We start from the raw sequence: 17,691 nt of genomic DNA on the forward strand, positions 1-17,691 counted from the left end.
TATAAATTTTGGAGAATGACAGAAAGTGCCGTTTTATTGAAAAGATTGTTGAAAGACAAACGTTACTAAAGGTCTACAACAAGTATCACACATAAGTATTTACAAAATGAGAATTCACAATGGTATGTATGTATGTATGTATGTATGTAGTTCTGTGTTTTAGATTTTGTTGAGGCTGGCAGCAGGCAGGGTGGATTTGTCCAAGTCATCAAAGTAGGGGTGAGTCATGGCCTCGCGTGCAGAGATCCTCTTGGGGGGGTTGTAGGTCAACATTTTCTACAGCAGAGACACGAGACAGGGAAGAAAAGGAGACCGTGTCACTTAGGAAAGGTTATGTATATCATTAGGTTATGTATGCATCAATAAAAATAAATCACGAACGACAGTGGAACACACAGAAGCTTTCCAACATATTTATATTCCTTGGATTAAATGAGTTATTATACAACACTGGAGTTATTGGAAATGTTTGGACAATCAGCTGTGTCAGGAAGTCGATGACACGGCGCGGTGTTAAAAAAATAAAATAAAAATAAAATAAAAGCCTACAAGTGAAGGTTGGCCATAGTGGCTGAGGGTCGATTCATGGGGGGGAAAATTCCAGCAAATATTTAAAGTTACAACACGATTGAGCGAGCAAAGCAGCTTTGTGTTTGTGTGGCATTTGTTCATTTTGGCAAATCCTACATATATATAATATAAATATATACATAATATAAATAGAGTAGGATTGTAGCTTTAATTTTGTTTGTAACCATTGAATCACGAATAATTGATGCATCAATGAATAAATCACTGAAGTTCAGGTTATGCGTCTGCACGTGGTCCATAGGTTCTAACCGTCTCCCCCCCGCCCCATAACCATGACAACCATAACTGTTCAGACTAGAGCCCGACGGATAAAGGATTTTTACAGCTATATCAATACAAACATTTGGGGAATTAAAAATCCAATATATATTTATAAACTAACAATTTTCATTAACACTTTACATTAACACATGATAATGCAGTCTAAAAATAAACTTTGTTTTATTGTCACAACAGAACAGAGGAACACCAAAAGATATTAAAGTTCTGATAAATAAAAAAGGTATAAACATAAAAACTTGATATGAAACTTAAAGTCCTTTGAACAAAAACACGAACAAAAAAACTCTGTGTAGCCAGCCATGTTGTAGAGCGCCCTCTGGTGGACTAACTATGCAACGCCCTACACTCACAACATGGTTGAAGGAGTTTCAGACAGACAGGCAGACAGGCATGGCATGTGTATGTCAGGCTCTAGTCGAGAAACAAGGCGAGGTGAGCGGAATATGAAATAGAGGGAGTGTGCCTGAGATTGAGACACCATGTCCACTTCTGAATGGTGAGTAATAGAAGTGTACCACTAACGTCAAGTATTGTTCTCCCAAAGAAACTAGGTTTATCTGTACTGACTTTAAATCGGACCGACCGGTCTGAAATAAAATAAAATAAATAAATAAATAAATAGATAGATAGATAGAACACCCTTGGGAGGACCACCAAGGAATAAGGAATAGATTCCTCCAGTGTCCCAAATTCACTTTTTATCTCACCAGCCAAGTTGGCGGGTAGATGAAAGTTTTTTTGTAACTTAGGCCTAAATAAGAAAACTTAAAGGTGGGGGCTGCAAGTCCAGCTGGTAGGGATGTTAATGATTAACTGTTTACCGACAACAGGAGTTAGATTAGCCTAATATCAGTTAAACCAATATTAATAAAAAAAATAAAGTTTAAAAAAAACGTCTTTTGCATGATAAAAATGTAAATGGGCTATTCAATCGATTTATTAACTACCAAACTTTCAACCAGCAAGTTGCGTTTTAAGCTCCTCTTTTGTTCTGCTTGCGGAGAGCTACGTGACACATGAGACTATACCGATGAGGACCGGCCGTCTGAGTACAGCAGGTAGACACTCAGTGGACAGCCTGCAGGTGGAGGCGCTGGAGACAGGCTGGGACATACACGCCACGGGCCGCCGTGGACAGGAGCCTCCCGGACGGGTGAACTGAGATTCCATTTCCTGCTCGTCGGTCAACGGTTAACATTTCATTTCATTGTGCTTTCTTTTGGAAGGCTGGCTGCCAAAAATGGCCACCTACAAGCTAATTAATTAGCCCGAGGTAAACGTTAGCTATCAGTGAGCAGAAGTGACGTGGTGGAAGGTGTCTGGTGTGTGCGCCAGTGTCTGCGTATCGGCCCGCCCACACGAAGCACCGACATGCAGAAAGCAGAGCAACAGAAGAAAGGAGCTGACTTAAAAGACTTAAAAACAACTATTTGGGTGCAAACATTTCCTCGCCACGCGGAGGATATTTACACCCCAAACGGAAAATGTAGCCGCATTTGGCGACTGGCGAGCGTTAACTTCGGACCCTGGATTCCTTTTATCTGGTTCTTGTCACGTAGAGGAATGATACATAATATACCAATAGTAATTGTGCTTAGCTTAAGATACTTCAGACTGGAGTTGTTAAATGGTTCGGCCCTAGTCCTTACCGCCAGCAGGTCCAGGCCGTTCTTATCCAGGTTTTTAACCATGGACGACAGGTTCCCAGACTTCCATTTAGGGAAGGTGTTTTTGTAGTCCGGTAGGCTCTCGACTTCAGGCCAAACGTCATTGTTTGGGGTTCCCAGAGTCCTGGAAAAACACAGAGACAGACAGAAGGATTCAAACAGGGAACTGCCGTTACACACCAGGTACTGCCCCAGGGGACCGACACCAATTTGGGGATTTTTTTTCAGAAAACACAGGGCTACCTGGAAATACTACTGGAAAGATTTTATTTTCTGTGGCTTTACTTAACTATGATCTTTTGTATCAACTACTATTTCACGTTTTAGTTAACATTCAGAGCAAGGCTGAATCGGTTTCAAATACCGCAGAAATCGCATTTTGAAAGAATGCGAATAGCTAATCGTGAAGGTAGCGATGAATGAAATGTGCAATATTTGGTTGAATGTTTGGTGTAGCATTTGGTTTAATATTTTTATTCCTCTTTTTATTATTATATTTACAATTTTTTTACAGAAATGTAAATGTGGTTTACTAGTTTTAAGTAAACGCAACATTTAGTCCCGTCTGCAGTGACCATAGTGCTAGTTTGTGTCTTTTAGCTCTTAGCTTTAGCGGCAGACTGTTTGAGATCTATGGTTGTACGTCCTGGTGTTGGACTCCTCTCCAGGGAAATCGAGCCACACTTTTACACCGTATAGCTGTCAGCATTATAACCCTGTTTTATCCAGCTACTAGCTAACGGTAGGCTAACATCAATGTTACTTGCTGCCAAGTAGGGCTGGGCGATATGGAGAAAATCAAATATGACGATATTTTTGACCAAATACCTCAATATCGATACCGCAACGATATTGTAGCGTTGACTATTGGTGCCATCACAAAATATTTACACAATGAGAGTTTAGATAAATAATTATCAGTAATGTGGATATAATGACTAAGTGGGTAAAGGCAAATAATAGAACAGTTACAGTCTGGTAAATATTTTGTGAAAGCACCAATAGTCAACACTACAATATCGTTGCGGTATCGATATCGAGGTATTTGGTCAAAAATATTGTGATATTTGATTTTCTCCGTATCGCCCAGCCCTAATCCATACGGATCAACTACGGTCCGTTGCACCACTAGGTGTTACATAGTGAATATTGAACTTTAGCTATACTTTCAAAAATAAAAATTGAGTTGTAATCGCAATATCTGGCAGAAAAATTGCAATTAGATTCCCCTGCATTTAGGTTTGCTTTGGTGTGTCTACCTGAAGATCCTAAAGAGCTGGTCTATCTCGGAGTCTCCATGGAACAAGGGCTTCTTAGTGGCAAGCTCCGCAAAGATGGTCCCAGTGCTCCAAACATCGACGGGGGTTGAGTATCGGGGTGAACCCAGAAGGACTTCTGGAGCCCGGTACCATAGAGTCACAACCTGGGAACACACACATGGGTCATTTTGGAGGCTCGTTGGCGGTTAATCAAAAAGGCTCTGCACACGGTTGACTCAGTGTTGGTGATGCTCATGCTCCACCTCTGACCACACGTATCCCCATGGCGTGTGAACGGATTCTCACCTCATGGGTGTAGACCCTGACAGGAACACCAAAGGCCCGAGCCAGGCCAAAGTCTGCCAGTTTGATAACTCCCTTGTTGTCGATCAAAAGGTTCTGGGGTTTCAGGTCCCTGTGGAGGACTCGACGACAGTGACAGAAGTAAATGCCCTCCAGGATCTGGTAAAGGTAGCTCTGAAAGGGAGTGGAGGGTGAGGGGAGGAGAATGGACGTGGAAAAGGACACGTTTAGTGAAGCTGAATGGGCAGAACAAGACCAATCCGTTTTAAACCCGACACCCCTTCAGAGCTTCTTTCATGACATCTCTCTTTTACTATAGGGGACTCTGTACTTTCTATTTTTGCTTTGAATTTGAATTCATTTTAAATCAGTAGGCCTATAGGTCTACTTCAAATGATATCAAGTTGTTCACAAAAAGTCAGGAGCAACCCTGAATATTACAGAAATTCACAATAACATCCACTCACAATTTCTTTGAACTTTACCATAAACAACCATCCATCCATCCGATAGTGGCCATTTCTAATACCAGAAGCAGCAGCAGCATATCTGCATTTTGAGCAGGGCTACTTAGACTTGTATTGCTTATTTCAAAATGTGATATAACAAAACAAGTGCCAAATGCCTTCTTTGGTCTTTACACATAGGATGCTATTGTCTTACTGTTTAAATTAGCAAGGGGCACATTTTGTGCATTTTTGGCAGCAAAGAAATATCATATAGGAGGTGGAATCATTAGACCATAAAAGCTTTAAAAAGGCCTCATATTTAGCTAATTTACGATTTAAAGTAGAACGTCTTGGTTCTACTGCAATACATTTTATTTAAAAACAGACTTGAGAAGCATTTCAGAATCAGAAAAGGATGTATTGCCCAGTAAGTAGGCTTGTTAAAGAGGCTCACTGCAGAGAGGAGGAAACTGGTCTTGTGTGAGGTTTTGGTCCTGATGGATTGCAGCCTCCTACCACAGTATTCATAAGGCCTGCACGATATTGGAAAAAACTGACATTGCGATATTTTTTTCCTGCGATATATATTGAGATATGAAAGAAAAGAAATCTAATTTTTACAAGATGACATAAACAGCTCTATTTGGAAATGATAAATCATTCTTGACTACTGAGGAGATTTTGTATGGAAGTGCATCTACATAGAAAATAAAAAAGGAAAAAAAGGTTTTCTAATGTGAACCAGTCTTTGTTGAATTTTAATGCTTTACAAACACCAAAACATGAGAGCGCTGGGAGTACTCTTCTGAAGTGATTTTGGAGAGGGACATTAGGTAGTTAAATACACTGGTTGACTGACATGACACCATTGTATTCATATAATACTATCATCATACAGGCTATGACAGTGAATGATAATAAAGCATGCATGTTGCTTCCTCTAATTTCCAGGTTGTGGTTGACTAGCGGGGCCTGCTTGGTTGTTTGATAAATTGATCAACATTGATTGTGATTGGTGGTTCTGGGTTCAGAGCCTGCGTGTCACACACTAGCAACAAACTGTGTATCCAAGATCACTTCAGTCAGTGTAAATGACGTTATATCAGACACAGACTGCTGTTGTAGATTAGGGTTACTGTTTCCAGCTTCGCGGCTCCGAACCCTAACGTTAGTTGGAACAGACGCCTTGTTTCTTTAGGCTAACTATATTAGCGTTAGCCTGGCCGGTAGCAGCTTTCTGCGGTGAAAAATGGCCGGGAGACGTCGTGATAACGTTGCATTAATCAGGTGATTTAGTTTGTCTTTGCAGCTTCACTACTCATGGAAAAGCATGTTCACCACTGTGTCAGAGGCAGCTGCCGCTTACGGGACTTTACTACACACTGGAGAGCCCGTAACAAACCCCGTCATTACTTCACACACACACGCTGCCCACATGGCTACCTGTCTTAAAGGGGAAGGCTCGGCTGGTAACAATCATGTAAAAGGACAACGGTGAACGTTTACTTTTCTATCAAGCAGCAAAAAAGTTAGCGTTAACATCGCACATCCTGCGATGTGACTATCGCGTATACGCACATCACGATGTAGACAATTAAACTAAATATCATGCAGCCCTAGTATATAGTAGTTTACTAAGTATAATTAGGATGACATTAGAATAGAAAATACTTTTTTACATTTTTGCGGGCAATAGGGCAGAAATTTGTTGTTGGTACTGGTGTGCAAAATTGGCTATTCTGAATGGTTAATTATTAAAATAATAAATGTCGAAAATTAACAGGAATTAAATAAAAAGTGTAAATTTATAAAAAAAAAAAAAAAAAAAAAAAAAGGTATAGTAAGCAATGTTAAGTTGTACACTGTCAAATTCAGTGAATCTCTCCTTACGGTCACCTAGCGCTCTATTTCTTTGTATTTTGTTCAGTCAGCAGAGATACTAACCAAAGTGGTTGCTATGGAAATGAGAGTCCATGAATCTGGGGGTCAGAGATTAGAGGGAGTATTTTGGCAGCAGAGATTAAATATCAACACGCTTCACGCAGCATCGCTTACTGCACCTTTAATGCTACAACCAAATGGTCAAAACTCAAAACAGAAACTACAATTCCAGTAGACATGAATAGAGTGGCTTCATGGTCACTGATACAGGTGTACGTTCAAAAGTAGTTTTAGTCGTGCAACAGAAAACTCCGATTGGACAGATAGTCTAGCTAGCTGTCTGGATTTACCCTGCAGAGATCTGAGGAGCAGTTAACCATAGCCCTCACAAATCCACCGGAGGTTAGAACGCCAACACAAAGAAATGGGAAACCGGACATCCGGGCGAAAAGAGCGTTATCCAGGCGGAATTCTCGGCAGCACCGGAACAAGCCTGGAAGTGGAACGTCCTCGATATAGACTAGCAAAACCCATATTTGAGTTACTATCAACCCGTTATCAGATATCAGGTCGGTGCACCCTTACTTGTAAATTATTTAATTGTATAATCCAATTCAAAACACTCAACTACAATATATAATAATACAATGGTCACACACAGACATAAGATCCCTAAGATGAACTGCTACAAGTTCATTAATCACAAACAGTTACCTTAACCAGCATAGGGTCCATGTACTGGCCAGAGGGGATGGAGTCCAAGTACTTCTTCAGGTCCATGGACAGGAACTCAAAGATGAGGTAGAGGCGAGACTCCTGCATCAGGACATCTAGGAGTCTGGCATACACACAAACACTGGGTGAGTCCATACTGTACGTGTACATGTTCTCATAGGCTGGGACTCCCACAATCCCAATTTGCTCACATACTCTATGGAAAGGGTTGGGATGGATATTTTTACTATAGGCAGTGGTCATGAATAAATGTCAAAAACATCAACTATTAAATACATTTAATCTTTTCACTGGTACTTGAAGCAAAATAGCATACTAGTGTTTTTAAACAGTACTATTTTTGGTGTTTGCTAACAGCGGATAGGATCTACTTGTAGTTAGTCAACACCTTGCTGACAAAAAATGTTTATTAAAGGATTCAGAAAGATAGCATTTATTTAGGCCTTTTTCACTGAATGGCAATATGTAATGCAGCATGGCGAGGGCTTCTTGTGATTTGTGGAGATCCAAAAGTGGCTGATGGTATGCAACTGTTGCTCTAGTGGCATGCTGATTCCAAGTTGTAGGCCACTGTTGTTATGTCTAAAGTGGTTTGACAGTGGAACATGAGTGATAGTGTTTATTAGTGCTCCAAGTCAGTAAAACAGCAGTGCCAGGTAGGCCTGCACGAGAAAAATCGCGATCTTAATTCACCCCCGCTCGCAATTACATTTTTAAATGACTTTTTGTCCTTCAATTAATTAATTGAAAGCATTTGACATTGACATGTTTTAATTATGTAAAGACATGTTGAGGAGTTCAGATAGAGCCTATATCAGGGCCATATTTAGTTCAATGTGTTATATGTCACCATTTTTGGTAGCCTACTGTACTTAAATGGTCAGTATGTACTTTATTCATTGAAGCCTCTATGTTTACAGGCTTGTGGTGTTGCACAATGTGCTATAGGTGCCACAAAAGAAAAATAAATAAATCGTGGCAGATAATCGTGATATCAATTCTAAGCCCCCTCCCCCAAAAATTTAAATAAAAACGTGATTCATATTTTTCCCCAAATCGTGCAGGCCTAGTGCCAGGGACATATCACTTTTAGAATCACATACACCACTAGAACAAGTGTTATAACATTAGATACGGTTGTCGTGGTTACGGCATTACAGACACACGCCTACTGCAGAGTCAGGCTTATTACAGCTGTCGCCCCCCCCATTCCTGCAAGTGAGTTACTGTATACCAAAAATGTTCAGTAGTCTGACTGTGATTCAATAACGAACGTGTGCCTGCCAAATGCACGTGAGCGGAGTTGAGGGTCAAGTATTTCCACTCCCCCTCACCGAGCTGTTCACACCCCCCCGCTGCATTGTAATTAGTATAAGATGATCGGCTACTGCCCTCCCTCCTGCCGCCAGTGCCTGGAGCTCCTTGTTCAGCCGCCCACAAAAAGGTCAGGCAGATAACGCCGGCGCTGTGGCCACTGGTAGCATGAAGGGAGGGTGGGCGCCTTCATCTGCATGCATCCTCATCCTCCTACTTGAGCGAGAGATGAGGAAACGCTTTATCTGCTCTGTGCTTGAATGCAGACCAATATTCCTGCAAAGTCTGCTTTTTAATGACAACACTGGAATAAAAAGATTTGACTGATTTTCTCCATATCGCCCAGCCATACTAAATACAGTCCTTCCACAAAAATGAGTTTTTTTGGGATTGTTGAGAGCAAAAATCTTTGATTACGCGGCACGTTTTCTTAAAAAATGCGATGGAATATGCAGGATATTTATGCAATTTTATGCGATGAAATTGCGGGAACTTGAAAAAAACTGTGGTTTGACAAACAAGAGAAAAAAAGTGATTCTAAGATATATGTGACTTTTTTGCAATGGAAATGCAGGGATTATGAATCCTGCAAGCCCCGCATATTTTGCGCGGAAATCGGCAATTTATGCAGCGAAAGTGCGGCGTATTTGAAAAAAATGCGGCCCCTGCATAAATATGCAGACTTTGGCTGATTATGCATTAAATTATGCGATCGCATAATCGCATTTTTCAGGAAGGACTGTATATATGCTATAAAACGATAGACTACTACAGGAATGAATGCATCCGAAAAGTTTATTCAGGAACTATTTAAAAACAGCTGGGATTAAAATATTTATTTTATGAAAGTAACTGCAGCAGTTTGAATGACTTTACAAAATGTGTGATAGATAGATAGATAGATAGATAGATAGATAGATATAGTAAAATCTCAGGACACTTTCCAGATAGAGTAGGTCTAGACCACACTAGAATTTACAGAGACCCAACAATTCTCACAAGAGCAACTGCACCTAGTGCGACAGCAGTGAGGAAGAACTTCTTAACAGGCAGAAACCTCGGAAGAAAACACGGCTCGAGGTGGGCAGCCACCTGCATGGAATTTCAGCCGCTTACAAACCCTTTAACACGACACAATTCTGTAACACGCATTCTAAACTCCACACCAAGCGAGCGTACCGTACAACGTTGGGATGCTTCAGCTCTTGAAGGAGGGAGACCTCTCTGACAGCGGTGCTGGGAACCCCCTCCTCCTCACTCTCCAGACGGATCTTCTTCATAGCCACAACCTGCCCGGTGTTCTTGTGCCTGCCCTTATACACCACCCCGTAGGTACCTGCAGAACAACAAGTCTCCAAAGCTTTTGTAACCGCATTAAGCACAGCCACACTTCTAACTTTATATTCACAACCATGATGATTAAAGTACCTATAGTGAAAATGAAGGGTGCTGAGAATCATTTTACAATGTAACTTTACTTCAATTAAACCCAAACCTACAATAATTTCAGAAGCATAACATTTGTAGCAATAGATTTGAATAATTGAGATTAAGACAAGAGAACAATTAGACCAACCTTCTCCAATTTTCTCTATCTTCAAGTAGTCTTCCATTATTGCCTGGGGGGATAAATAAAAATACTGTCATGTCAAGAGTGCTATTTCAACAGCAATTATTACTTTTCCATAGCTTTGGCTTATGCTTACCGAACTTTGATTTTATTAACTCACAGAATATCTTATGTGTTACCATTACTTACAAGGTCAAATGTGGCCTGAAAACGGACACGGCTGTGAAAGGCTGAATTTGGCTCAACGTAACTCACGTAACATTAACTGTTAATTCAACAACTTACAGCAATGCATCATACACTTTTAAACTTAAGAGGTAAAGTTGTTTTTTTTCTTCAACTTTTTTTATTTTTTGAAAATATAGTTTACAGATATTCAGTCATCACAAATCATACAAAAAATATGTGCAAATAATATAGTATGAAAGTAATAATCTAAACAGAGAAATACAAAAATAAATAAATAAAAAGAAATGTACAAAAGTGACAGACTTTTTGAAACTACGTTAATAGACAGCAGGGGCACTTAAAGAAGTTTGAGTGGACATCAGATATTAATATAGCTTTCTTATTGGATGCCAACTTTAGAGACTTAAAGTACATGTCAAATTCAACCTGGAATAGTCTGAAGCACGGTGTTGATCTGGAAAATGTTGCCTTATGGATATGGAACTTTAACTTTAAGGAAGATTTACAATATAACATAACTTTCTACCTTTACATACAAAACAGGTAATAATATGTTTCCCTTCAAGTGTGATTGTTTGTTTGTTTGTTTTAGATACACTTAGAGGTAATTTCAAACTGTGACGTTAACGTTTCACACTGTGACGTTAACGTTAATTCTGTAACATTAAAAAACGATAACGTTAAACTAGATTAATAGTGGCTCATAACATTGCCCTATTTTACACAGAATTTTAACATCAACAGTTCACTCGTGTTTTCGTTTCGACAGTGAGCCTTGAGAGATGAAAAGATATCAGCGTGTTCCAGGCCCTTTTCTTCATGCTAACAGTAACGTTAAGCAAGTTAAGCTTGGCTAACATTAGTGCTAGCTAACACTAAATCGTCAGGCTAACGTTACCTTCTTTTGAATTTCTCGTGGTAGCTGAACCCACTTTATGCTCAGCTCGAACGATCCAAGTTAACCTGACAAATAATTGAAATCATATTTCACCATGTATCGTTATAAAACAGTTATAATTACCTGACTGTGCCTGGTTTGGTTGTATGTACTATCCGTGCACAGACTGCCGCTGAATGCTGACAGACTCTTTTGAAATGGCCGCAGTAATGCAACAGTTCAAAACTAACCAATCAGGGAACGGGATGTGTTTCAAAACCACCAATCAGGGAACGAGAAGCTGTCACATGGGGTGAGCGGGAGCGAACGCGCCGACGTAGCGTGGAAATATGTATGTCCTGAGTTCCGTCTCCCAGGCAGGGACCACATTCCTCTCCCCAATCTACTGTATAATATTTTAATATCCTGTAATATCTACTGTAGTGGTTTAACTCGTAGAATGGGTTGCGTAGAAAAAGTATGGCATGGAAGTATATCTACATCCATAACATCTTTATTAAAATGACGTCCCATTCAGGGTTAGCCTACATTCAATGATCTCAATGTGAATGTCTCTCAGGCTCACTTTCAGCACATTGTCTGAAATGAAAATCTGGTACATAAATCTTCTCTGATAATACTCACCTCATATTCATAGATATGTGCTACTGTACTACAAAATGTGGACACCTCATTATTGTATTGTAAATGATATGTAACTTGTTTAGTCTTGATGCAGTGCTTAAATGAATAACAAAATAACTTTGAAAACATACCAACATTTTTTTTTTCATGTAGAAATATAATTCCAATTAAATCGTGTTTTTAATAGCAGTACTTTGATGCATCATTGACATTCAAATTGAATAACCCAATAGCTCTTTTAACTTTTTTTTTATGATCAATTTTGTATTATTTTTATATTTTTAACATACAACATACAGAACAAATAAATGCACTCGAATAAGAACCAAAACCCTCCCCCACCCCCCACCTTGCTGTCTCAAGGAAAACAAAACAAACCAATATACAAAAAACAATAACAAAAATCACACCTTGCCTAGTTGCTCTCTTCTAATTCTTGTGATGTTGAGGTCATTAGGTCTGATACCTGTGCTGCTGCGTTTTTCTATAGGTCTATAGTCGATGACTTGGCTTTGTTAATCCTTCCTGTAGAGAGCTCCAGCATAACTATGTCCAGGAAGTACGCCAACCACTGTTTTATACACACTCCCATTTCTTTGGGAGTTCTCCTACGGATACTTCCATCAGTTTAGCGTAAATCCTGGACACTAATCCTCCCACAGAAGAATCCTCTTTTAACTTTTTTATTGATTTTATATGGCCATATTAAAATAGTGGCACACTCCAGACTCCATAGAACACCAAATTCACCAGAAAACATCTGATAAGTGAGGCCATTTTTGAAACTGCCTTGAGAATGAAAGCTTCGTCCCACAGGTTGTCACTATGATCAACACTTAACTCCAGTCCATAGTGTCAGAAACAATCCCTGTGCAGTAAACCTGTTAAACCAAGCATCTACTTTTCAAGTAAATTATATAGTTTTATAGTGTTAAATACATGTAAATATCTGTCAAACATACACTGTATATACTGTCATATCCACATATCTCATAAGCAACCACTTATATTCATCATTGTATATTTATTTATTTATTTATACTCTTCATACTACTCACTGTGTATGTAACATTAAGAGCAACAACAAACCGGTGTCAAATTCCTTGTGTGTTCCTATGGTGTGTTTACATAATTGGCCATTAAAGCTGTCACTTTGACCTAAAAGTAATTCTTTCTGTTGGTGAGTGCTGAAAAATGTGCTTCACACAAGAAAACAAAGACACCATGTTTGGCTGTAAATGAAGACAAGTGGGAGACAGCTGAGTTCAGCTGTGCATAGTTGACTTTACAGCTCTAAACTGAATTTATTCCTTTTGAACATGTACATATAAGTTACAACCACAGATATCTTAAATGAATGGAACACTATAGTTCTATTTGTCAGTGATTACAGACTATTAACAACATTAAACCTTTACAGCCTTAAAAGTCGTGAGAAACCGGCAGATCTGTCTCATACTGTCAAGTCCTTTGATGAAAAAACTCACATCAGCTTCAGAGTAACAACAGCCCTTATTTATCAAACCCCTTTAAAGGTCTAATATATGTAAACAGAAATAAATAAAACCTTCTTAGAAAGACAGTAAGATTCAAGTGCCGTAAGAGATTGTCCTACAAACAGCATCTAAATGAGCAATAATTTCACTGCAGACTAAGTGGGATTCATCCGTCAAAACCTTTTTCTTATTTACATATTATGTACAAAAAGCATGCCTTAATTAACAAATGGTGGATCCCGCAATAAAATCTGCACGTCCTACATGAGATACGCTCGATGGTGTTTTAAGCCCCCAACGTCTCCTTCCAGGCAGCGCTGCGACCGTTGACTTCAAGGCACCTAAACCTAACCTTAACCCTAAAGGCCTTTTTACAGTTGTGCGGAGGCTCCACGCAGAGCTCTCGCCGTAGCCTACGTAAGTGGCCTGATGTTTATACTTGTGCGCGTCGAGCCAGCATGTGTGTGTGTGTGTGGGAGGAGTGTGTAGAGCGAGGGAGAAGTGAGAGAGTGAGGGTGATCTTCAGAGTGAGTACCGACTCTAGAGTCCTAGTGAGAGAAACAAAGAGTCTCCCCTGTTCTTTCTGACCACGGTGGGAGATCTGGAGCAGGAGAAGTTAACCCTCTCCTTGATCTCATGTTTATGGAGAAGGAGAACCAGGAAATGAGTCGGGGGGGAAATGCAACGCTACGAAGCCACGGCCAAGCGATGTGTGTCGCTGCGAAGTGTCGTTACATTTTTCGCGAGGTGCACGTCAGGCTACGGCGTAGGGTCCGGCATTGACACAGAGGGGTCTGCGGGGGTATGCCGTCGATTTTACGCACAACTATAAAATGGCCTTAACCCTAACCATAACCATTGCCTAATCGACCGAAAGGCAGCGCTGCGACCGTTGACTTCAAGGCACCTAACCCTAACCCTAACCCTAACCCTAACCATTGCCTAATGCTAGTGCCTTCCAGGCAGCGCTTCCTGGCCAGACGTTGGGGGCTTAAAACACCGACAAACATGAGATACAGGACGCAACAGAGACCCTATGCTTCTAGTTACTGTGCTTCACCAAACAACTGTGTCCAATCATCAACTCTGATTTAAGGTAGCCTATTTATTCACAAAGTGTGTGCAAAATACACAAACAAAAATACACAAACAAAATCTCGCATGAGCATTAGATTATAAAATTAAGATATAGCAAGAAAAATGAATATGCTGGTTAATATGACAAAGTAAAATGTCATGTAATTCCAGTGGTTTTCCATGTGCACTGCAAAAAGGTATATTTATTTTTTAAATGAGCATTTTTTTGCACAGAGGTGATACTGACGGTACATCAAAGAAAATAATTGATACATACGTAATTTGAAGGTAATATCAGCCCATTTCTACTACCCAAACTGGAGAGCTACTTCCTGGTTCTACTTTGACAAACTGCTTTCACAGCAGTTGTGCACAAGAATCAGTCAGTGCTTATGTGTAATAGATATTTCAGGTGCATTTACCCCTCTTTTAAAAGGTTATATTAGACTTTGATAAAAGCCGTCTTGTGTTAGGTTGCAGCATGGACTCAAATCACAGCAAGTAGGCTGATGAGTAAACTGTTAGCATGTTTCCTGACAGGAATGATGGCCCAAACTACTAAAGAACAGAAACTCAGAGATAGACCTTTAAAACTTCTTTGAGACCTTTCTGTTTAACCAGAAACAACTCGGAAGTTGCTAGCGCTAAACCCACCAGACTCCATTTAAAAAAAGCAATACTTTTAGCGTATATAGAGCCAACATATGTTCACATGTAAATCTGTAAACTATGTGTTTATTTCAACCAAAACTAGAGTTGTGATGTTTGGAAAAGTGGAAAGACGAACCAAGTTGGCTTTTCATAATTTTATTTTGTTTCTGTCGACTTTGAATGAAGTGTATTTTACGATGCTAAAATTACTGTTTATTTACATTGAGTCTGGCTGGTTTAGCAAACAAAAGGACCAGAGACAAGAGGAAACGACAGGAAGTAGCAGATGGAGGCCCATCAACGTACATGTTTTATATATTTAGTGAAAAGCCAACATCTAGCATGTACAACACAAATAGCTTAGCCCGGGAGCCAGATGAATCTCATTAAAGATAACATTGTATACAATACTGAGTGACATCACAAGTTTCACCCTATTACATGTTTTTTTCCAAATATTAAAGTGACATTCTTGTATTGTAAATATGTCACAGCAGGTCAGAGTAAAGTCAGAAAAGTCTTCTAGATACATTACAATATTTGACAGTTTATTTTATTCTACAGCATTCCATTATTTTAGACAATAATTGAATATGTAATAATGGAATAATCAGATTAATATGATTTTACCTGGAGGCTGATGAAACTTTACTTTTCTGAAATCATTATGTCAAGCTGCGATCAATGTTCATAGTGCATGGACTACCTTCACTGCTCATTACTTCTAGTTAGCTCTACCTTCTCTGTTCAATTACTGACTTTACAAGGCTCTCTTTGGTGCTGCCAATAACATATAGTGCCTCGGTCGTCAAAATAAAAGCCTTATAGTCTGAAACCATGCTCGCTGCCAATAAAGGCTGTAAAGGCCCTGACACACCAACCCGACGGCCGACCGTCGACAGAAAAGGCAGTCAGACTGATCAGTCGGCTCCCTTCTCTCAAAAAAGTGCCTTGGAACACACCGAAGCGACGCCGACTTGAGTGTACGTTCTGCGCGTGCGCGAGACGTAAAACGTCTCCATAACAGCAGGTGGCGCTAATCTGTATTGTCGCCCAAAATATGGACGGAACATCTCTCTAGACCTAGTAAACACAGAGCACGCTGTCGTCAGTCACTGTTTTCATCAGAGAGTGGTGATAGAAGTCAAGAAGGATGGTTGTTGTCATTACTCGCTGAACGGAAGAAAATACCATGGCGAGTAATAAGAAGATACTGGCGTTGTCAGCTCTTGGGCTTCTTCTTGTGGAAGAAGCACTGATTCGCTAGTCAAGGCACTCCACCAATCAGATTGGTCGTTGAGTCCACTGCCCACTGGCCGATTCAACATGTCAAATCGGCCAAAATGAACGCCAACGCCTCCTCTGACTGACGGCAGCACGGAACACACCGAACAGACTCGAGTCACCGACCTCGCCAGACAGCAGATAATCGGGTTGGTGTGTCAGAACCTTAAAGCTTTAAGAGCTTTATTATAAAAACATTAAAATTCATCCTTTTGGAAACATGAATATTCATGGAGAAGTTCATGGAAATCCTGCCATGAGTTTTCCAGTTACCATGTCAAGAAATCTGACCTCATGTTGGCGGGAGGGGAAAAGCGAGGTCAGAGGGGTCACCCAAACCGTTGAATATCCACCTCAAACTAAACAACTGGTCAGGAGTTGGGATATCTAACTCTGGGCCAAAGTGGCCGGACCAAACAAAACTCTGTCCTTATGCCTTGCTGCTGCCAGAGCACAAAAGAACCCTAAATAAGAACTTTTGTTAAAATCTTACCCACATTTACTGTATATGTTCAATGACAATTCAAAACAACACACTGTATTCCACCATTGTATAAACGTTAAAATATTATTTCAGTCACCATGTGCACAAATGAAGATTAAGAGATGTTTCACTGCCACTGAAGTGGACTTAAGTTTGTACAGTAGATTCCACAGAGTGGATCCTTGTCTTGTCCCTGTCTGTCTGTCTGTCTGTCTGTCTGTCTGTCTGTCTGTAAGTCTAGGTCTACACTCAAAGACAAGTTCACCATGCAGTGAAGACTTCTGGGACAAACACATGAGCAGTGTCCTCCGGTCGGCCCACACGACAATAGGAAAACCTTATTTGAGTATTTTAGACAGTCACTAGTCTGTCAGGTTGTTGAGTTGTGATTGGATGGAAAGATGATAGTGTGCGTTTGGAGACAGTGACAGTGTCTATACTTTTGTTCCATCTCTCTCCTTTGAAGGCCACATCTCTCTCTCTCTCGTTCTCTTCTTTTTTCATATAGCTCTCGTCCATTTGTCTCTCATGGTCCCTCTCTCAGGTCAGAGGTCAGCCATCATCTGCCTCAGCAGCCTCTTCTCGTGCTCTGAAGCTTTTTATAGATGAGACGAGGTGGAGAAACACAGTTTCAGGGTGTATGGGTTGGACCCATCTGAAACCACACACACACACACACACACACACACACACACACACACACACACACACACACACACACACACACACACACACACAGCATTAGTTTAGAATACTTGTATTAAAGACCTTAGCTAGATATATGGGAGAATTGAGTGTAGAAGGTGCAGTCCAGGAAATGAATACAGCTAAAACAAGAATAAATGAATACATAAAGATGAATCAGTGATCAGTGACAGCAGGTGAAACTGTGAGATATTATTTTAACCTTCAGAATACAGACACATCCTACTCATAG

The 17,691-nt window shown here is 40.2% G+C and overlaps 2 protein-coding genes across 2 annotated transcripts in view; both read right to left on the reverse strand.

The window, feature by feature from the left end:
• On the reverse strand, nt 1–11,354 carry cdk1 (cyclin dependent kinase 1). The gene is made up of 8 exons (XM_028603091.1): nt 11,262–11,354; nt 10,058–10,100; nt 9,661–9,817; nt 7,147–7,270; nt 4,106–4,276; nt 3,800–3,963; nt 2,523–2,664; nt 1–276 (listed from the first exon to the last, which is right to left on the reverse strand). Exons 2-8 carry the CDS (start codon nt 10,092–10,094, stop codon nt 160–162), a joined length of 912 nt encoding a protein of 303 aa, XP_028458892.1. The 5' UTR covers nt 10,095–10,100; nt 11,262–11,354; the 3' UTR covers nt 1–159.
• Nucleotides 11,355–16,824: 5,470 nt separating this feature from the next.
• Nucleotides 16,825–17,691, reverse strand: part of hnrnpll (heterogeneous nuclear ribonucleoprotein L like) — an 83,458-nt gene continuing 82,591 nt past the window's right edge. Inside the window, exon 14 of the mRNA XM_028603729.1 lies at nt 16,825–17,409. Coding sequence (XP_028459530.1) covers nt 17,354–17,409 — 56 coding nt within the window. The 3' untranslated portion in view covers nt 16,825–17,353. The remainder of the gene's footprint in view (nt 17,410–17,691) is intronic.

This window comes from Perca flavescens, chromosome 17, assembly GCF_004354835.1.
Source record: "Perca flavescens isolate YP-PL-M2 chromosome 17, PFLA_1.0, whole genome shotgun sequence".
NCBI classification, from domain to species: Eukaryota; Metazoa; Chordata; class Actinopteri; order Perciformes; family Percidae; genus Perca; species Perca flavescens.